The 22,359-nt window shown below is 37.8% G+C and overlaps 1 protein-coding gene across 2 annotated transcripts in view; it reads left to right on the forward strand.

Moving 5' to 3' along the window:
• LOC120070744 (Enhancer of polycomb-like transcription factor protein) overlaps positions 1-22,359 on the forward strand; it is a 57,782-nt gene that overhangs the window by 3,985 nt on the left and 31,438 nt on the right. For both annotated transcript variants that reach the window (XM_039022616.2, XM_039022617.2), the window contains exons 4-6: positions 1,120-1,243; positions 10,373-10,438; positions 15,476-15,514. In XM_039022616.2, coding sequence (XP_038878544.1) covers positions 1,120-1,243; positions 10,373-10,438; positions 15,476-15,514 — 229 coding nt within the window. The remainder of the gene's footprint in view (positions 1-1,119; positions 1,244-10,372; positions 10,439-15,475; positions 15,515-22,359) is intronic.

Consider the following 22,359-nt stretch of genomic DNA (forward strand, 5'->3'; position numbering starts at 1 on the left):
AACTTGACTTTGAAAAAATTCAAAGCTCATATAACTACTTTCCCAAATCGTTCAAACTTCAAACCATAACCTTTGGATCATCTAGTCTATTCATCTCTGATATGAGATTTGTGGGCGCAGTGTGCTAAAGGATTTTAGGCATTGTGGCCAAGTGAATTAAAGAATTCCTTTTTATTTCTTTCCAGAATCTTGAAGAGAAAGAAGTCAAAAGGCATTTAACATTTTGGTCAATGCAATGACGTGGAAGGACCTTGCCATGAGTGATTTGTTGAAAAATGAAAACTTATTCCTTTTACTTTGTCCATGTTACAAATACTGGAGATCTTGGGTGAGGGTACTATTTGTGTCATTCATGGAAAACAAGATCATAATAGAAAAATAATGTGGCTCCCGAGGAGAAAAATTTTGTGGAGTGATTAATCATTCTAACTTTGATGTTGATCAGAAACACAATATGCTGTTGGTCAAAAGAGAATGACAAGGAATTCAGACTTGGAAATCAGGAATGGTTAGAACTTAAAGATCTCAAATCTTTGAGTAGAAATAGTTTTAGAATATCAGTTGATGAAGAATCTGTCTTGCATTGTTTATGGTACGATGTAACTAATTCGTTAACTTCAGTCCTCTATAGCTATATGGGAAATATTAGGCATTCTAGGACATGCTTCCTCCTGATTGACCATTGTCATCTTTCATTATGCGAGTCATCTCCTTTGTTTGTTTGCATCTTAGGAATCTTTACTTCTTTTCGAGGTATACGGTGCTGTGGTGTGTGCCAGTGATAGAGGACTGACCAACCGAGTTTAAAGATTGAGTTGGTGTTTACGAGATTTTAGAAGTCTCTTCATTAATGTAATTATCTAAGAGATTTTGGTTTCTCTTTGATGATTTGATCATAGAGTTTTCTTGTACTTAATTTTTTAAAAAGATTTTTGTTTTGGTTTTGAAATCCTTCATTGAGTGGGACCATTTTTTTTTTGTATTGTATTATTTTTTACAACCTTGTACATTTTCTCCCTTTCTCCTAAACAACTATCTCCTATATTTGAGAAGTACAATTCGCTTTTCCGTTTTTCTTGGGGTTTGTTAATGGTCATTGAGGTGTATTTGTCAATGCAGATTTGAGAGTTTCCTCTTCAAATTGGAGGTATTGGATCACAAGGCTCGAGAAAGAGCTGGTATAATAACAACTACTCTTGGTTCACCTGTTCCTGTACTCCTACAACATGATAATGCTATTGAGGTGATGTATTTTTTATCATAGTTGGAAATTTGTACTCAAATTAGATTTCATGCATATTTTAACCCTGAAGTGTTGCTGTTATTATTTTCAATCGATTCAATATTCATCACAGGATAAGTATCTTCCATTTGAATTTTCTTTTTTGTTCAATGCTATGCTATACATCTCACATGTGTGATCAAACAAACTATGAGACACAGAATGTGATCAAACAAGCTACGAGACATAGAAGGTGAATGCCGATAGGAAGGGATTTCTGGTATGGAGAATAGGTATCTGGTATGGAGAATAGGAAGTGTAAGGGAAGTCTAAGTAGAGGATTGTAGAGGTAATTGGGTAGAGACGTTGGATTTGGAGTTGGGTTCATTAGCTTGAGTTAGGGATTGTCGTTAGGGGAATCCAACAAGTTTTTGGACAAGACGAAGGTTGAATGTGACATTGATATTTTTTTTCCCAAGTGCGGGCGTGGGATTGGCTGCCTCTTGCTAACGCTTTCTCAGGATGTATTTCCAAGCCCCTATTTCTGCTTCAACCTCTAAGCAAGTGAATGAGAATGTTATGGAGGGAAGAAGAGAACCTTTGTAGATGTTGTATTTGGGCTGAGAGAGTTGGAGCTGCATGGTACAGTTTCCAAAAGGGATTATGATTCAGAATTGAACATGAAATTTTACTTTGTTTTTGTGTATGATGCAACGGTAATCATTGAGAGGTAGTTGTGGGGTTGCGTGGTATGAAGTCAAAGAATGTATTCTGGAGTTCGAACTTGGGTTTGTCTAGAAGCCTTTTTGCATGAACTTAGTCGTAGGTCTTTGTGGAAATGACAAGGAGGCTAATGAGGTTCACAAATAATATTTACACAATCATCCATAAATAATAGAAAATCCAACAGAATGTCTTTGGAGCATGATGGTTCCTTCTATTAGATCACACTCGTTTAAGCTGGACATTTCTTATGAAAGATAAATCTGAGACTAACTAGATATTTCAAGTTTTACATAAAATAAACCTAAATCAATTTCAAGTCAACATCATAGTACATAAAATTGATAATCCTCGTGATTTATTCAACTCTCTACCCTTGGACCTTATGTTCAATCTTATGGTATTATCTGATGTAGTGTATTTTAGGAAAGTTTGTTAGATTTCCTTTCTTTTTGTATTCTTTGGGAGTTCTTGAGTTCTTTAAAAGACTCTCTTAGTTATTTTTACTGTTTGGTAGCCTTTTACCTCTCGGTAATGTTTTAGTGTTGTATCTTTTCTTTAGCTTCGGTTATATTCTTTACCTCTCGGTTATTACGGTAAAGTTAGGTTGCATTTTCAGTTTTTAGCCTGTAAGTAAGGCTGATTACTTTCTGTTTGAGGTTAATTTTTTTTTTTTTTTGAAAAGGAAACTAGCCTTTTTATTCATTAAGAAAATGAAATGAGACTAATGCTCAAAATACATGGATACCAAAAGGATCAGGAGGTGCACCAGGACATCTCAACTAGGTTGACACCCCCTTAGCACCCTCATCACTTCCGAATACTAGTAGCAAATGAAAATACACGGTTTCAAAGCATAACATTGAGAGACAAAACTTTAAACGGGGACAAAATAAGAGCTAGACAAACTGAGAATAAGATAAAGCAAAGGAAGCTAAAAGTCCTTTGGAAGGGAGGCTTCAAAATGCCGAAGAAAGAAAGGCATGCCAATTCAAGCTGATTTCCTGACTAGAGTGGTCCGCGAAGGAGCTTGTGAGAGAGCACCAAAGTGAGGCTTTAAGCTTTGCTGCTTCAAACCTTGTAAACCATGGAGTTTCCTTGTCTTGGAAGACTCGGTTCCGTTCAAACCATAGCTCAGAAAACACTGCCTTTACAGTATTGACCCACAAAATTTGATGAGATTTCTTGAGGCTTGGACCTATTAACAGTTGCTGAACATTATCTCTAAATGCTGACCCAAAAGCCCAACTTAAATTAAAGATCTTGAAGAGGGATACCCAGCAGTTTTGTGCATAAACGCTATCGAAAAGAAGATGTTGGAGAACCTCCCAATTTCTTTTACACAAAGCACATCTATTGGGAGAAATGTAATGGGAGGCAAGCTTCTTTTGCAGCACACTTGAACAGTTTAGAGTTCCAAAAATCATTATCCAAAGGACTATATTTATTCTCCTCGGACTTTTATACTTCCAAAGAGCTTGATTTAAGAGTTTATCGATTGGAGGGGTTTTTCGAAGGTGAGTGGCTAAAGATTTCACCAGTCCATTGGGTTCCAGTGACCATGACCGTGAGTCGGGACCATCCTTCACTTTTATTTATGCTATTAGGCTTAACAACTCTTGAAATTCAGTAATCTCATCTTCTTTCAATAATCTTCTAAAAGAAATGCTCCAAGAGGTGATGCTTTGATTCCAATGATCCGACACTGAGCCATTTGGTTGGGTAGATTAGCGGAATAAACTGGGGAATCTGGTCATAAAAGGAGGGTTGCCTATCCAAGCATCCAACCAAAAAGCAATTTTAAGGCCATTGCCTAAAACAAAAACGGCCAGATTGTCCACTTTCTGCCAAGCCCTTAATATGTTGATCCAAGGGCTTCTAAGACTACAGCTTGCCTTACTGGAAGTGTGCCACCCAAACTCGTTGCTGCCATGAATTCTTTTGACCACTTTACACCAAAGGGAGGAGCTCTCATGCATAAATCTCCAGCCCCATTTTGCTAAAAGAGCCAGATTCTTTTCTTTCAAACCTCCCAGCCCAAGGCCTCCTTCCTTTTGAGCTTTAGACACCTGCTCCCATTTAACTAAATGGTTTAATTTCCCCCACTTTATGGCCTTCCCAAAAGAAATTCCTCAAGATTTTTTCTAAATTGGATAACACCTTCCTTGGTATTAAGAAAGAAGACATATAGTAGGTGGGAAGATTTGAAAGAACTGACTTACGAAGAGTCGCCCGTCCTCCTCTTGATAGGTTGTATCTTCTCCATTTATCCAGATTACCATGAAGTTTGTCAATAACTGGCTGCCAGAATTCCACTTTTTTGGGTAACCACCCAATGGGAGACTGAGATAAACGAGAGGGAGTTGCTCAGCTTTACAATTGAAATTAGCTGCCATCGTTTTCAACTTGTCTGAGTCTACATTTATGCCACAAGGAGCTGATTTCTCTCAATTAATTTTCTGACCAGAGCACCATTAAAAAAGATCAAGGGTAGCCCGAAGAGAATCTAGCCTAGCATTTTCATATTTGCAAAAAAATAAGATTGTCGTCAACAAATTGAAGAATTGAGACATGGACTTTGTCCTTACCCACCAAGAAACCTTGATAACTTCCTTTTTCATGCAAACTGATTAGGGCATTTAACACTTCACCCACTTGGATGAAAAGGAAAGGAGAGAGGGGATCTCCTTGCCTAATTCCTCTTGTTGCATTGATTCTCCCATGTGGCCTTCCATTAATGAAGATGGAGAACTTTGGGTTGACAATGCAGCCCATTATCCATGAGATCCACTGTGTCAAAATTCTTGCCATAAAGCACCTTTTCTAGGAAGGACCAGTCCACTGTATCAAAGGCTTTTTCCAAATCTAGCTTAAGGATCCAATCTTTCTTCTTTTTCGATCTATAATCTTCAACGGCTTCATTAGCTATAAGGATGTGGTCTAGGATCTGTCTCCCCTCAATGAAAGCACTTTGAGTAGGAGCTATTATACTTGGCATGATTCATTTTAGTCTTTCAGCTAATACTTTTGCAATTATTTTATACAAAAGGGTTGTGAGACTGATTGGCATGAAGTCTTTAACTTTCACAACATCGGCCTTTTTTTGAATTAGGCAAATAAAGTTCTCTTTAATACAAGAGTTGAGTTTACCATTTCTATAGAAATCATCAAACATTCTTGTAAGGTTATCTTTTAGTTGAATCCAAAATTTGATGAAGAATTCTGGTGTGAAACCATTTGGGCTTGGTGCCTTGTTTCTTCCCAATCCTTCCACTGCCATTTTGATTTCTAGGGCAGAAAATCTTGCCACAAGCTGCTCATTTTGGCTTCTTGAGACTCTAGACCAGTCAAGATTAAGTGGAATTGCACAAGGATTATCACTTTTTGAGTACAAAGAGGAGTAAAAGCCTAAGATGAGTTCTTCAATGTCACGGGTGGATCTGGTTGGTAAGCCTCGATCGTTGAGCAATTCTGCAATTAGATTTTTCCTTTTTCTTGCGGATAGGAATCTATGGAAGAATGAGGTGTTTTCATCCCCCTCTTTTAGCCATTTTAATTACATTTTTGGATGAGGTTTTTTTCTTCCTGCTGGTATAAGGCCAATAGGTCTGCTTTCAATGCTAAATTTGCTTCTTCATCCCTGTTTTGAGGGGTTTCTTCATCTGCCAATAAATCCCTTCTTTGTATTTCTTTTAAGAGGCTTTCCTCCTTCTTCTTCAGCTCTTTTCCATGATCATGAAGCCATTTTTTTAAAGCTGATTTAGTCTGTCTCAATTTTGTGGAGAGAGTATAGCCTGCCCAAAGGTGCTTTTCCTCCCTGCTCAGAGTTTTTTCAATCAACCTACAACACTCCTTGTTCAACCAGCTATTACAAAAATGGAAAGGAGAAGGACCCCACTCAAAAGCTCCTGCTTCTAAGATGAGGAGAAAATGATTTGACATGGTTCTTGCTTGTCTTTCAACCCTAGAATTATCAAAAACATCTTCCCAATTATGTGATACTAGAAATCTGTCTATGAGAGATTTGGAGGCAACTTCTCCTTCCCTAGACCAAGTGAATCGACCGTTCGAGAGGGGAATTTCCAGCAGGCTGTTTGATCTGATGAATTTGTTGAAGTTTTTCATATCTCTTGTTGCTCCTCCTAAAGGGAATCTCTCACATCTTCTTCGAATGCTGTTGAAATCTCCCCCAATGCACCAGGGCTCCTCAAATTTCTCAGCAAGGGAGGATAATTCAGCCCACAGTTTTCTCCTTTCTCGGTAATCAGAAGGGCCATTGACATTTGTAATCCAGCAAAGTTTTTTGTTTATTGTCTGACACTTGACTGATAGAGAGAATTCATCTTTAGATGTGGTGGATACTAAAAGTTTGCTTTCGTCCCACATTGTGAGTAATCCTCCTGATTTTCCTTTAGCTTCAACAAAGGATCACCCTATATCTTTTGAGCTCCATAGGCTTTTGATAAATGAGACATCGAAATTGACTTTTTTGTTTCTTGAATGAGGACAAGATCCGGATTGATTTTTTTTAGAAATCTTTTCAGAATCAATCTTTTTGAAGAATCCCCTAATCCTCTTGTGTTCCAAGTAACTATCTTCATTAAGACACACCGAGAATTCAGAGCCTTCTTGCCCCTTTAATCAGGCCAGGACGATATCACACTCTTTTAGGATGGAATGCAAGGATTGGGGGATAACTGACAATTTTAGAGGGGGGCAAGGGAGATCTTTTTTCCTAACTTGTGGGGATCTTCTGGATGAAGGAAAAGTTGACTTAGGGAATGGTCCAAGCCCTCTTGGCTGTCTTCAAAATCTTTGTTCTCATCAACTTCTATTTAGTCTAGCTCCTCACTGCTTACACTAGCCAACAAATTATCTTCTGAGTCTTGAGAGTTCTGAGTTGGCGATATAAAAGAATTGCAGTTGGATCCTTGTTCATCCGAGGAGAAACTCTCACTTGGAACGCATAGCTGATGAGAAATTAAGCAGGTGGGGGAAGGTAGGAGCATAGAACTCTCTTTACCTAGGCCCGAGACTTGAAGATTTGCTTGGAGATTTGCACAGCTAACTTCTAGAAGATTAGGATTAGAGATGGCAGACCAAGGGTTTTGAAAAGAAGTTTGCTTTCTGACAAAGTGCCTGGGGAAGGGCCTGAACCCAAAAGGCTTTCTTTTATCTGACTTGAGGGTCTTGATAGACTTACTTCCTTTCAACTTTTGGTGTCGGAGGGGAGTATAAATCTACTGCTGTGGAAGAGAACTCTGATTAGTGGTGAGTAGGGGTCTTTTATTAGAACCCAAATCCGCGCTTTCTTTAGTGAGATGGTCTGGAGAAGAGTCTTCCCTTAAGGGTTGGAAGGAGGATTCCAAAAGCGAAGGAGGATTTAGTTTGGAAAAGTCGCCTTGAATATCGGAGCCAGTCGGCTCATTAATGCTTGGGGTCGATTCGACTTCCTGGAGAGAATATACCGGACCGACTTTCCAAATCTTTTGTAAAAAATCTTTGGCGCCTTTTTGAGGAGAAGTTGAAAGGTCGTGACCCTTGAGCTTCCTTTCATTATTATAATCTTTCTTCAATAAAAGCACTTCTGAGAAAGGATCCAGGGGAATCTCAATCGGTTGAGAAGTGTGTATAGTTCGAGGGGGCGGTTCAGAATACGAGCGGCCCTTTGACTTTTTGGCCCTAATCTGAATCTCTTTCTTCTTAGCCTCCTTACCTTCAACAGAAACGGCTGGACTTCTAGAGTATTTTACTTTGCAGTTTGAGGGGAGGAGGAAATCGAACTTAGGGTTTAATGGGTCACATAAAATGTCTTCATCTTTCATAACTTCACTTAGATGAATAATATCAATAGGATTTGTAAAATCGGACACAAAAAGCTCTCCTCTGACCTTGTTTGGAGGGCTGATTGACAAGATATCACCAAAATTCAAAAAAATGGTGCCCCTTCTTTCATCTGAGATTTCAAGAGTTGCTGGGAAGAATCCACAAAGATTTTCCTTGACTTGGATTTTGGCTTCTGAAACATTAATCAAATTTAAGGTATCCATTAAAATGTTCACTAAACCTTCGAAGTATTTCCCGATTGCTTCAAAAGTTTGCTTGCACCAATAGTCCTGGGGTAAATTCTTTATTGAGAGCCAACCTCCATAACCTTTTGCATACAAGGGCCTGCCGTGGATGAATTTGTTCCATTTTTCGAATTTCAGGCGGAAGGGGCTAAACTTCTACCATTTGCCTGGGCTTTCAATCAACTCATCCATTGAGTCTCGGTCCAAAGCCACTAGTGCATTTTCTGCAAATAAAGGGTTGATAATAACATTAGATTGAAAGTGGACTTTATATCTAGCCAATTGTCAAACTCAAAGAGACGTGAGACAACCCATAAGTTGTTAAAGTCTGGTTGGAGCACAGTGGAATTCTTGATAACCCATTGGTGTTGCATACTCTGTTTTTTTGACAATTGAAGCAGGGGCTCTCGAATCCACTGAGATTCTCCTTGACTGTTTTAGGGAGGGGTTGTCTGAAGGAAATTTGCCCAAGAATGGCCTGCCATTTTTTGATGCAGGCTGGGGAGCTTCAGAAGAAGGTACGGAGGATAGGGAATCCTTGAGGCAACCGCTGACCATATCATTGAATTCTTGCCAGCCGGATGTACCATCACCATAAGGGATATGGATATTTTTTCTCCCTCCCTTCGAGGGCTAGACTGCACATTCCACAAACCAACCTTTGTTATCACGGAATTTTGAGAGGCGGAGGACACATTGATCTACTCTTTCCTTGAGAAGGAAAAATTCAAACGTTGGACCGTTTAGTAACTTTTTCAGGTTTCCATCTAGTCAATGGTATCTAACCAATGTACCATTGACGATGAGAATATAATCTTTTGCCCTTTTTCCATATCTTCTATGTAAAATCCATTGCACGCTCTCCACATACAGAAGAAGTGGTCTCCAATTTTGCAACTCTTCACCTCCATGAGTTATGAGACTGGTAGTGGTTAGAATGGCACCGGAGAAATGGAGGAGTGTGGGAGGAGAGGACAAATCCGACTGGCTGGAGATGTTTCAGCAGGAGGAGAAGGTTAGGATTGGTGAGGGAGGAGGTTAGGAGGGGGGAGAGGAGAGAGGGGAGAGCATTTTTTATCAAAGGCCTTATGATGTACGGTCCAAATCAATTACGTCTTGGTCTTTCTGTTTGAGGTTAATGAGAAGTTATTAATTTTTTTTGACAATTTTTCTCGGCTAAGTTGGTATTAGAGCGTGCCCGATCCAAGGCCATAATTTTTTTCAAAGTTGGATCATCAAGAACGAAGCAGAAGCTTCTTCTAAGATTAATCAAACAGTTGACCAATGCTTGCAGTTGGTTGAAGCATGGATTGAGAATGAGAAACAAGTGACGAACAATAATGCGATGATAATATAAATGCAGCCAGCTATGCTGCTATAGGACAATTGACATGCCAATTGAATCAGCTTCGGTTAACCCTCCAGCCTTTAATGATGCAAGACAAGTTGGAGATAGGAGAGGAATTCAAAGAAATCAAGAAGAGGTCTTTGCAAGCAAGAAGGAGAGGTGACATTCCTTTTGAACAACCACCAGAAGCTCAAATGCTTGAATTTATGATTCAAGATTCTGAGTCTTCTGATGAAGGAGTTCATGACAATCGGCAGCAAGAGTTTGAGGAAAGAGCTCCAAGAAGACATCAATATGCATATCAAGAAAGTCAAAGTACGAATGAAGGTTGATTTACCAAGTTTCAGTGGCAGGATGGATGTGGAGAACTTCTTGGAGTTGGATAAAGAATGTTGAAAATTTCTTTGATTATGCCAATACCCTCAACAACAAGGTGAGATTGGTATCTTCTGAACCTTGAAGTGGGGCTTCAGCTTGGTGGGACCAACTACAAAACAATCGTCATTTTATGGTAAACAACCAATTAAAGGCTGGCCTAAGATGCTCTGATTAATGAAGAAGCGATTCATTTCAGTGAATTACGAACAAATTTTGTACAATCAATACCAAGAGTAATTATAACTTGTTTGCCTGATATGCTTATTCATGTTGGTTGATGAGCATTTGCACATGGTTTATGTATTATCTCAATTGGTTTTTAGTCATTTGGAGGTAAAATATTTTCATGTTCTAAGTTTTTTTATAAAAAAATTCATGTTCCAATATACTAAATTCATTTTTATCTGCTTCAGCTAGTTCCTCTGATTATGTGATTTTACACCTTCCAAGGACCTTGGATGCATATACAGAAAAACTTACACAGAACATGGAATATTTCTGACGCTCTAGCTCTTGGATAGTTTCAATGCACGACTTTGTCGATTAGTTTTAGATAGATATCTCATATTGGAAAATTTATTGTTTCATTTATTTTTTTTAATGACACTGTTTCTTTGATTTCAATGCCAGGCTCTGCAAACTCAAGCAATCAGACATTCAGTTATTGAATCTGTTTACACTTATTGGAAGGAAAAGGTATGAATCAACCCCTAGTTTTATAGAGGTTTTGAGTAGTATTTTGATGTTTTGCTTTTGTCGATTTGTAGAAATTTTTGGGAGCTTGTATCATTGAGCATTAGTCTCTTTTCATTTTTTTTGAAAAGGAAACACCACTTTTCATTGATGAAATGAAAAGAGATTAATGCTCGAATTATAAAAAACTACTAAAAATAAGAACTAGGGATCAACAGATGCACCTGGCTATCTCAACTAGGTTGACACACCCATTGCATCCTCATCATACCCCAAAATTAACATTTCGAATACAATAGATAACCATGTGTCTAAAAATACTATTACATAGAATGAACGAAAACATTCCAATTAAGACAAATATCTTGAATAAAATAATCCGAAAAATTCTTGGAAAGTGAACACCAAGGAGAGGCTTTAACTCTTGCAATCTCATAACGGTCAAACCATTGAAGAGACTTTTCTTGAAAAATACGCTGTTGTAGATGAGAGAGTGGACCACTTGCAATATCCTCCTTCAGCGCCTTCGGTCGGGTGATTATGCTCTGTGCATCTTTGGTTGTCATATATATACCAAATTTCTGTCAAAACTGCTTTAATTGCATTAATCCATAACTGAAGCGAGTGAACTTTTAAAAAAGGATTGATGATAAGCTGAGCCACATTCTCCTTGAAAACATTGCTGAAAACCCAGTGAAGATTGAAAGTTGAAATAATTTCCTCCATAATTCCAAAGAATAATGACATTCAAAGAAGATATGCTGGCTGTCTTTAGAATTCTGCACACGCAGGGGGCAGATTGAGGGCAAAAGATAATGATTTGGTAGCTTCCTTTGAAGAGTTTGTGAGCAATTAAGAGAACCAAAAATCATTACCCAAATTATAATATTTATTCTCCTTGGACAGCTTGATTTCCATAAGTTTTTGTACAACAGACTGTCTATTGGTGAAGATGAGTTCAAATGTTTGAATAATGATTTCATCAAAAAAGCACATGAAGCATCTAAAGACCAAGATCTACAATCTTGCCCATTGGCTATCCTTTACCTTCTAACAACAGTAAAAGATTTTGAAAATCTTGAATTTCATCATCTTTTAGTAATCTTCCGAAAGTAATTGACCATGATAAAGTAGTTGAATCCCAATGTTGAAAAATTGAACATTCAGAAGACAAGGTATTTCTATATAATTTTGGGAACAAAGAACTCAGTGGAGAGGAACAAAACCAGCTGTGATGCCAAAAGGAAATTTTAATGACATTACCAAGTTTAAAGGATGAAAATGATGCAACTTTTTGTCAAACTCGGGAGTTAGTAATCCAAGGACTTCTAGTTTCTTTTCCAGCCGTGTGTCACTCAAATGAATCACTACCATGAATACTTTTTACGCATTTTGCCAACAGAGGCACATTTTGGTTTTTTAGATCACCAAAACCAAGGCCTCCGTGTTTTTGTTGTTCGGAAACTAACTCCCGTGTTTTTGTTGTTTGGAAACTAACTCCCATCTGACAAGGTGATTAATCTTGCATCCATCTGAATCTTCCCAAAAGAACTTTCTCATAATCTTCTCTAGTTCTGAGATCACTTTTGAAGGCATTGCAAAAGAAGACAAGTAATAAATTGGAATACTTGAGAGAATTGCCTTGATCAAAGTGAGTTTACCTCCCCTTGACAAATTAAAACGCCTCCAGCTGACCAACTTTTTCTGAATTTTATCAATTATTGGCTGCCAAAAAGATACATTTTTTGGATACCCTCCAAGAGGGAGACCAAGATAAAGAAAAGGTAATGTTTCTGTTTTGCAATTCAAACTAGAAGCAGCGGCCAACACCCTTTTTTCATCAATATTAATTCCACATGAAGCAGATTTTTCCCAATTAACATTTTCTCCCGAACACCATTGAAATAAATCAATGGCATTAATTAATGCCTTCAAACTTTTGTCATCATCTTTGCAAAATAGTAATGTATCATCAGCATATTGGAGGATTGAAACATGAACTTTTTCCTTGCCAACTAAAAAGCCTTCATTATCCCCTTTCTCATGTATTACATCAACAAGGACATTCAACAGTTTGCTAACCAAATGGAAAAGGAAAGGAGAGAGAGGATCTCCTAGTCTAATGCCTCTAGAAGCAAAAATTCTTCCACGTGGCCTTCCATTAATAAAGACTGAAAACTTTGGACTTTTTACACATCCCATGATCCATTGAATCCATTTGGCAGTGAAGCCTTTTAAATTTAGCACTTTTTCTAAAAAATCCCAATCTACTCGATCAAAAGCTTTCTCTAGATCAAGTTTTAACATCCAGCCCTTCTTCTTTTTAATTCTATATTCTTCCACCACTTCATTTGCAATAAGCACTGGGTCTATAATCGGTCTTCCATTGATGAAGTCACTTTGAGTGGGAGAAATGATACTTGGCATCACTCTTTTCTACCGTTCTGCCATGACCTTTGCCACAATCTTGTAAACTCTTTTCAACCTTTCTGCTAAGACCTTTGCCACAGTCTTGTAAACTGAGTTAGTTAGGCTAATAGGCCTAAAATCTTTCACAAAAACTGCTGTCTCCTTTCTCTGTATCAAGCAAATGAAGTTCTCCTTAAGACAAGCATTTAAAATGCCGTTTTTGAAGAATTCTTTAAACATTTTCTGAAAATCACTTTTAAAAATATCCCAATTCTTCAAGAAAAACTCCACTGTGAACCCATTTGGACCAGGAGCTTTGTTTTTTCCAATGGAGCCAACGGCTCTTTTAATTTTAGCTAAAGAGAAAGGAGAGATGAGAATTTGATTTTGGGCTGAACAAACTTGAGTCCATTGAAGATTTAAGGGGACAGACCGATAGTCAGGGCACTTTAGATATAAATTGTTGAAGAAACCCAAAATTTCTTGTTCTATTTCCTGAAAAGTGAAGATTGGAGAACCATTGCTGGAAATCAACTCTGTAATAAGGTTCTTCCTTTTTTTTTTTGCAGCCAAGAATCGATGGAAGAAACTAGAGTTCTCATCCCTCAATACAAGCCAATTTAGTTTACTTTTTTGAATTGAATTTCTTTCCTCAATTTGGTATATGTCCAGCAATTCCCCTTTAACAGCAGCTCTAATATCCATTTCCAAAGCAGAAATATCATCAGCTTCAGCTTTAGCATAAAAAAAGTTCTGATAGTACACTTTTCTCCTTTTTTCTTTCAGACTCAAAATTAGCATACCAAGCTTTCACCACATGTTTTATCTTTCTAAGTTTAGCATCTATAACAAAACCAGTCCATCCTTGAACATGGAAATCAGCAACTGCATCTTTGATCTGATCACAACAGCCCTCTTGAAGTAACCAACTATTAGAGAGAGTCTCTCATAAGCTTCTCAATGCTCTTGCAAACCAAAACAGCAATTACCAATCTCTAACCCCCCCTTGATTCACAGGTTTCTCACAATATCCCAACTAACTGGATGAGATCTTTTCCCTTCCTCCACCCCTTCCCAGAGAAAGTCTCTCATAAGCTTCTCAATACTCTTGCAAACCAAAATAGGTGCTCTGAAAAGGGAAAAGTAATAAATAAGGATTTTGCTCAATGCCGATCTGATTAGCGTAACTCTCCCAGCTTTGGAGAAATAAAATTTCTCCCCTTTGTCTTGAATGGTCTTTTTCAAGGTTAAGCCAAGAAGAGAGGGTTGAACTCAGAGCAAGTTTCACCCCTTTGTCTCCCTCACAAATTCCATCTAACCTGAAATCAATTATTGATATTTGCAGCATTCAACTCGGTTAAGTCCCTTCTTACCTTCCAACCGTTTGATTATAAAGCCCAGCTGATGTTAATCTTTCTCAAGGAATTCAAGAGGGTTCAGAGCCATTTTTAAGTAGGCTGCCAGGCTTTTTTATTTTATTACTGCCTTTGTCCTCCTAAAGGAGAAAAATCAGAACTGATGGTTATTCTGGTGCTTTTAGTTGGTATGTTGGAAGCAGTTGGTGATGCAATAGTTGCAAGAAAATTAAGAGTTTCTTGAAGAAATCTTGGAGAAGGAATTTTATTGATATTAAATAATGAATTAAATGCTAACAAGTTCCCTTTAAATAGACCCAAAGAGAAAGGGTGGTTTCACACCTAAACTAACTAACTAACTAATTCTAACCTCCTTTGAATAGACCCGAAGGAGAAGGGTCTTGTTAAACCTAAACTAAAATATTAATTTAAAAAATGATTAAAACAATCAAATGAAATACAGCCAAACAAAATTCCCAAAGTAGCCCTACATCACTATTCTTCCTGTTGGATATGGGATCCCTTTAGAATTGAGATTCTAAATTTGCCCTCGTATTTATTAGGGTCGGGGAAGACAACTCTATTAATAGCAAGGCTCGATCTTGATCTAAACGTTTTTTTTTTGTATGTTAGATGTCTTTCAGCCACCAAGATATGCATAGGATTCGATCTTTGATCACCCTGTAAATTGAAATTCTTCTATCAATTCCCCTCAAAGCGTTCTTCCAAACTTAACAAGTGCTTTGGTTGGTCTGCCTCTATCAAAGAATTAAACGCTGGAGGCAGTCCGACTTTGCTTTTGCCTTGGCTAGTGACCTCTCCGATGTTGTGGGATCCAAAAATCATAGCCCAAGTGAGAACATTAATCATAGCCTAAGTGCTGAAGGTCTTCCACATTAATGCGAGGATCCTTTGTTTCTAAGTCTTGCTACTCTTATGGTTTGCCTTTTACTTTCTACTTTGTTTGATTTCTTCATCATCTTTTAGAGTTTTGTATTTTTGAGCATTAGTCTTTTTTCATTCTTTGAATGAAAAGCGTTATATCTTGCTGATGAAAGAAAATGATTGGTATATCATATATCTTTCCAAGATGGTTTGCTCAAGTTCATTACAGTATTATTACCTAAAAATGTATGTTAGAATGCTTTTCCTTTTTGTTCTTGCAAGTATATTGAGCTCTTCTAATATTCGTACTACTATATATATATATATGTATATTTGTAATTAATGGTATGCATATTTATACATATTTTGTTTCTTTCCCTCTTGTTAACAGCGTGAACGGTGGCAAAAGCCTATATTGCGGCGTTTGCAGGTTAATATGTTGTATTTTTTTCATGTTACATATATTAATTGCTTTATGTTTATACATGTTAAATCACCAACGGAACCAAAAGTGTATGCTGATGGGTTACAGTAAATTTAATTGTATCACAACTTTTAATATTCTGCCTCACTTATGAGGTTGAAAATTTGTAGAAGGCCTAACTAGTGGAAATCAATAATTAATTGGGAAGAATAATATTATTGGCATTCGAACTCATTACCTCTTTCAATACAAGCTTTTTAACGTTTTTTTAATAAAGGAAACGAACCTCTTCATTGAGATAATGAAATGAGACAGTACATGGTGTATAATATGGTGTAAACCAAAACTCTACTTTTTGAATCAATATCAATTCTCTCTCAAATGAGGGAGAGGTGTTTTATTTATAGAAAAATTGATTACAAGTAGGCTAAATAACAACTAACTAACAAGTAACTAACTGTTTACTAACTAACTCTTATTCTAACTCCCTTACATTGATTCTCGGTACACCATATTCCACCCCCCTAAAATTTAGACTTGACCTTGAGGCTATCAAGAAGCTAATTGGAATTCATCAGGGGCAAAGTAGGGTTTCAAAACTCCTACATTGAATACTGAATTGATGTGAAGGTCAACCGGTAGCTCAATGCGATAAGCATTCGAACCATATCTTTGTAGGATTTTAAAAGGCCCCAATTGTTTGTCTTTCAGCTTGTTGTAAGTTCCAGTTGGGAATCTTGTCTTACATAGGTGGATCATTACAAGGTTTCCTTCTTTGAAATTGACTTCTCTTCTTGATTTGTCTTTAGTTTCCTTGTAAGACTGCATGGTCTTCTCTAAATGGTCATGAACTTCTCGGTGCAATTCTTCTATTCTTTAATTATACTTTCAGCTTCAAGACTAATATCCATAGAAGAAGGTAAATTGGCAAGATCAAATGTGAGTCTAGGAGGTTGAGTGTATACTACTTCGAAAGAGCATCTTCCCGTTGATCTATTCTTTATATTATTGAAAGAAAACTCCACTTGAGCAAGGGACAAATCCCATTGTTTTGGTCGTGAACCACTTAAACATCGTATAAGATTTCCCAATGTTTTATTGGTTACTTCAGTTTGGCTGTCGGTTTGTGGATGTGTAGTGATGCTGAACTTCAAACTAGTGTCAAACTTCTTCCATAAAATATGCCAAAAATGACTTAAGAATTTCACGTCCCCATCTGAGACGATTGATTTAGGTACTCCATGAAGTCGAACTACCTCTTTAAAGAAGAGGTTAGCAATATAGACTGCATCACTCATTTTCTTGCATGCTAGAAAATGGGCCATTTTGCTGAAACAATCCACAACCACCATGACTGCATCATATCTCCTTTGTGTTTTGGGTAGATCAAGAACAAAATCAACAGATAGGTCTTCCCAAATGGTCGTGGGGATCGGTAATGGAGCATATAATCCGACATTTGTAGAAGTTCATTTGGCTTTTTGACAAACAACACACCTTCTTACAAAATTATTATCATTTTTTCAAAGTTGTTGCCGAGCCTGGTAATGTGGGCTTATTACTCAAATGAGGGCAATAAAGTGGTTGAAAGTGGGCTCGGCCCAGAGGGTTAGAAATTGAGCTTACGACAGTTGATCGAAAGCCCGAGGAACGGCCTGAGGCTGACTTGACAGAGCACAGCTTTTAGCCTCCCGCATCTGGCGGATGGAAGGATAACCGAGCCGGTTCTCCCTAGGCGGCCCAATCTGGGTTGGGGCCTTTACCTAACATCTTTTCGAAGTTGTTGCCAATAGAATCGATTGGATACTAATTCAAACGTTTGCCTTGGCCAAAGTACCCTGCCAAACCTTCGGAGTGAGCTTCTTTTAGGAAGGCTTCTCGAAGAGATGTATAAGGAATACACAACTGCTCTCCTTTGAATAAGAAACCGTCCATAATATGGAAGTCTTCAGCATTCAAGAAATTAGTACATTAGTAACAAATATCAGCAAAGTCTCGATCATTTTCATATAATTCTATTAGGTGAGAAAATGCATTTACTTCTATAGCTAATGTAGTTAGAATCAATCATTTTCTACTAAGAGCATCAACCACCTTATTCTCCTTGCCTGATTGATGTTTGATCATGAATTTAAATCTTTGTAAATGAAATCCACCGTGCATGCATACGACTAATATTCTTTTGAGATTGTAAGTATTTGAGTGAAAAGTGGTTTGTGATTAGGAGAAACTCCTTGGATAGAAGATAATGCTCCCATTGTTTGAGAGCACGAACAAGAGCATATAATTCCTGCTCATATGTACTCTATTTTTGCCTTGACGGACTGAGTTTTTCACTAAAATACTCAAGCGGGTGGCCTTGTTGAGATAGGACAGCTCCAATATGGAGAAGTCTGGTAGTTTCAAAACAAGGCTGCTGCTCAGTTTGTTCTTGGTGTTTTCAAAGCTGTTTTGTTGTTTTGGGCCCCAAGTGAAGCTCCCTTTTTTTAGACAAACAGCCAAGGGTGCTGTCATAGAGCTGAAGTTCTTGATAAATTTCCTATAAAAGGAGGCCAAGCCAAGGAATGCTTGGACATCTTTCACAGATCTGGGGGTGGGCGATTGAGTGACAACTTCAATTTTCTTTGGATCGACTCTGATTTGACCGTGGCCTATTAGGAAGCCGAGGAAAGAAATTTCTTTCACAAGAAAGAGACACTTCTTGTGATTGATATATAATTTTTTTGTTGACAAAACTTGAAACAATTTGTGAAGATGTTGTAAGTGCTCATAAATGTGCTTGGAGCATTCGAAAATACTTGGTTCATGAGTCTCGTAAATGTGCTAGGAGCATTTGAAAGACCAAATGGTATAACAAGCCACTCAAAAAATCCCTTATTGGTCTTGAATATGGTCTTCCACTTATCGCTCGGTCTTATTCTTATTTGTTGGTAGCCACTCTTCAAATCAACTTTTGAAAAAATCACTACTTTAAGTTGATCAAGTAAATCATTGATTCTTGGAATTGGAAAACGATATTTCGCTGTGATTCGGTTGATTGCTCGGCTATACACATTCTCCAACTTCCATCTTTCTTTGGAGTAAGTAGAGTGGGCACTACACATGGGCTCAAGCTTGGTTTGATGTGGCCTTTCTTTAGGAGCTCTTCAATATGTTGATGCAAAATTTTGTACTCCTTTGGGTTCATTCGATAATGAGGAAGGTGTGGTAACATTGCTCCTAGAATTAGATCAATATGGTGTTGGATGTTCCTCAGGGGTGGTAGTCCCTTGGGTTCATCTTTCGAATGAGGAAATTCATCAAAAAGTTTCTGTATTTCTAGGGGTACTTCACCATTTTGAGTGTCTTTGGACTTTTCAGCCACTACAAGTTCTAAGACATCGGCCTCTCTTTCTTGCATCAAGCTTCTGCCACCGATTGTGGTAAAAAGGTAGCTGTTGTCCTCTTTTTTCTGTTTAACTCCCTCATTATTCTTCTTACTCAATGGAAGTAGAACTACTTTCTTGCCCATCCAAAGGAATTCGTAAGTATTTTCTCTCCCCTTGTGCAAGGCTCGAGTATCATATTGCCATGGTCTTCTCAAGAGTATGTGACAAACATCCATTTCGAGGACGTCACACACTATTTTGTCTTTATAACTATTGCCAATTGAAAGAGAGATGGTACAGACTTCACTTACTTGTGCTTTGCCTCTTTTTTTCACCCAACCAATCTTATAGAGGTTTGGATGAGCTTTCACCTTAAGATTCAAGGCTGCCACTAACTTCTTGGAGATAAAATTTTCCTACTTCCACTGTCGTTAATTGTGCATCGTGTTTTGAAGAGGCAATGTCTTTGAGGGTTTAAGTCTCCTTTGGGAGTGATTAGCATCCTTTGGAGAAAACAAGATACCGTATCTCCATCATCTGGTTCAATGAGCTTGGTTTCTTCTTTTTCTTCACGGTGTTCAGTTAGGGCTTCTTCATCTCCTTCTTCCATGTAAGCTACCGTCTTTCTTTGTGGGTACTTATTGGATAAGTGACTAGCTTGGCCACATCGGAAGCACTTACCCAAAGAGGGCTGATTATATGGGTTTTGGATTTTCTTGGTTGTTGTTTCTGTGGACTTCTTTGTCATTCCCTCCGAGCTATCTTTCTCTTTTTCTTTAGGTGAGGACATGGAAGATGGTTGATTAGTGATTTTGGATGAGGAATTTACTTTCTTGCTTAAAGATGTCTCCTAAGAGTTCTTTCTTGAAAATTTCTTAGATCACATTTCATTAAGTTCCTCCACAGTCTCGGAAAACGCAATCACATCAGCCAACACATTAAATTACTGAAGTTTCACCTTCTCTTTGATGTCCATATGCAAACCTCCAACGAACAACAATCATCGTGTGGTGGATTTTGGACAGAGGGTGGGGTGTCTTCCACCTCTTGAACTAGCGTCGGAGCATCATCTCCTCCTCTCGGATGCACGTGTCTTCCTCTCACCATTCGTCCGAGGATGCTGTTGCTCTGATATCACTTTTGGTGTAAACCAAAACTCTAATTTTTGAATCAATATCAATTCTTTCTCAAATGAGGAAGGGAGGTGTTTTATTTATAGGAAAATTGATTACAAGTAGACTGAATAATAGTTAACTAACAAGTAACTAACTGTTTACTCCCTTACATTGATTCTCGGTACACCATAGTAATACAATGAAGAGACAAGAAAGCTAAAGCCAATGGATCAGTGAGTGCACCTGGACATCTCAACTAGGTTGACATCCCCTTAACACTCTCATCATGTCCAATATACGAAAGAACTAGCCAAGACCAAAAACAAATATTACCAAGTACAAGGTTCCAAAAATAACTTGGAACCAGAAATAAAAACAAAAGCAGAAGCAGAAGCTATTACAAGAACAAAACCAAACTAGGTACAAGTTACAACCATCAATAACAAAAACTAAATTCATTTTTTTTATTCAGGATCGCGAGATCGTTTGTTTGTTTTTTTTTTTTTTTTTTTTTTTTTTAAAGGAAACAACCTTTATTAATCAATATAATTAGTACAAGAGATGAGTACTTTGATAATAAAGGCAAATACAAGGAAATCAATCAGGAAACTAAAGGATCAGTAGGTGCACCAGGGCATCTCAATTAGGTTGACACCCCCATAGCACCCTCATCATATCCAACAAATTGAGAAGAGTAGTCTAATGAAGCAATACAATCTGAATGTTGCAACCGAACAAAATATAGAACTAGGCTATAGAAATCTAAATTACATCAAGAAGCTAAGACAAATAAGAGTACTAAAGAAAGCGAAGCTGCTGTCTCTACTTCTGATGCTTCGATTAATCTTCCAGTTGACAAAAAGATTACCAATTTAAAATTATGTCTTACAAGGAGTAGGCTTCAAAGCAATTAGAAATGGAGCACCAAATCGAGGCATTGAGCTTTGCTGCCTCAAAGCGATTATACCAAGGAGTTTCAATCCCATTGAATATTCTTTGATTTCTTTCAAACCAGATTTCAACCAGCATTGCTTTTACTCCATTAATCCATAGTAAATTGGAGTATTTCTTCAGAATAGGACCTGAAAGTAGCTGATGAACATTGCATCTAAAGGAAAAATCAAAGACCCAAGAAGTGTTGAAGCACTTAAGGAATTTCTTCCAGCAGTTGAAGGCAAAACAACAGTCAAAAAATAAATGTTGGAGGTCTTCTTCGGCTGATTTACAAAGGACACACCAATTGGGGGAAATAGAAAAGCAAGGCAGCTTTGTTTGCAGCACCGATGAACAATTTAGGGTTCCAAACAGCATTATCCAAATAGTTATATTAACCCTTCGAGGGCTGTTAGACTTCCATAGACTCTTGTGAAGGCTGGTTGATAATGGGGTGGTCTCGGAAAGACTGGTTAAACAGGGATTTTACTGAGAAAGAGCCCTGTTTTTCAAGGGACCAAATACAAATGTCTTCCTTATTGGATAATCTTTGCTCAGCCAATAATGCTAGTAAGGCTTGGAACTCTAAAATCTCATCATCTTTTAGGTCTCTTCTGAAGTTTAGAGTCCAAGAAGAGGTGTGATAGTCCCAATACTGTGATAATGAACCATTTGGAAGCAATGTTAGTCTGAAAAGGGAAGGAAATCTGTCTTTTAACTGAAGAGAGTCCAGCCAAGGGTCATGCCAAAATGCAATTCTGGTTCCATTCCCTACTTTAAAGACTGCCAACTTCTCAATAATCAACCAAGATCTTGAAATACTTATCCAAGGGCTTCGACGACTACAATGAACCTTGCCGGAAGTATGCCAACCAAAAAGACTGCTACCATGTATACTCAAAATAACTTGGCTCCAAAGGGAAGGTTGCTCTTTTAGGAATCTCCAACCCCATTTGGCTAATAAGGCCATATTTTTAGCTTTTAAACCTCCAATTCAGAGTCCCCCATCAGCTTCATTCTTAGAAACTAGCTCCCATTTTGCTAGATGATTTATCTTTTCCCCTTTAAAACCTTCCCAAAAGAAGTTTCTGATAATTTTTTCAATGGCTGAAATCACTTTTTTAGGCATCAAGAAGGACATATAGTAAGTTAGGAGGTTGGCAAGGACTGAGTTGCATAAGGTAGCTCTTCCCCCTCTTGATAAGTTGTATCTTCTCCACTTGTCAAGTTTTTTGTGAACTTTATCAATGATCGGTTGCCAAAACAATAATTTCTTTGGGTGCCCCCAATAGGAAGGCCTAAATATATGAAAGGTAGGTGTGTTAATTGGCAACACAGTCTTGAAGCCACTGCCCTTAAATTAGAATCTTCAATATTTATCCCACAGATGGCAGATTTTTCCCAATTAACTTTCTGCCCCGAACACCACTCAAAG

Source organism: Benincasa hispida, chromosome 2, assembly GCF_027475165.1.
Source record: "Benincasa hispida cultivar pf3 chromosome 2, pf3_genome.v1.1, whole genome shotgun sequence".
Lineage (NCBI taxonomy): Eukaryota > Viridiplantae > Streptophyta > Magnoliopsida > Cucurbitales > Cucurbitaceae > Benincasa > Benincasa hispida.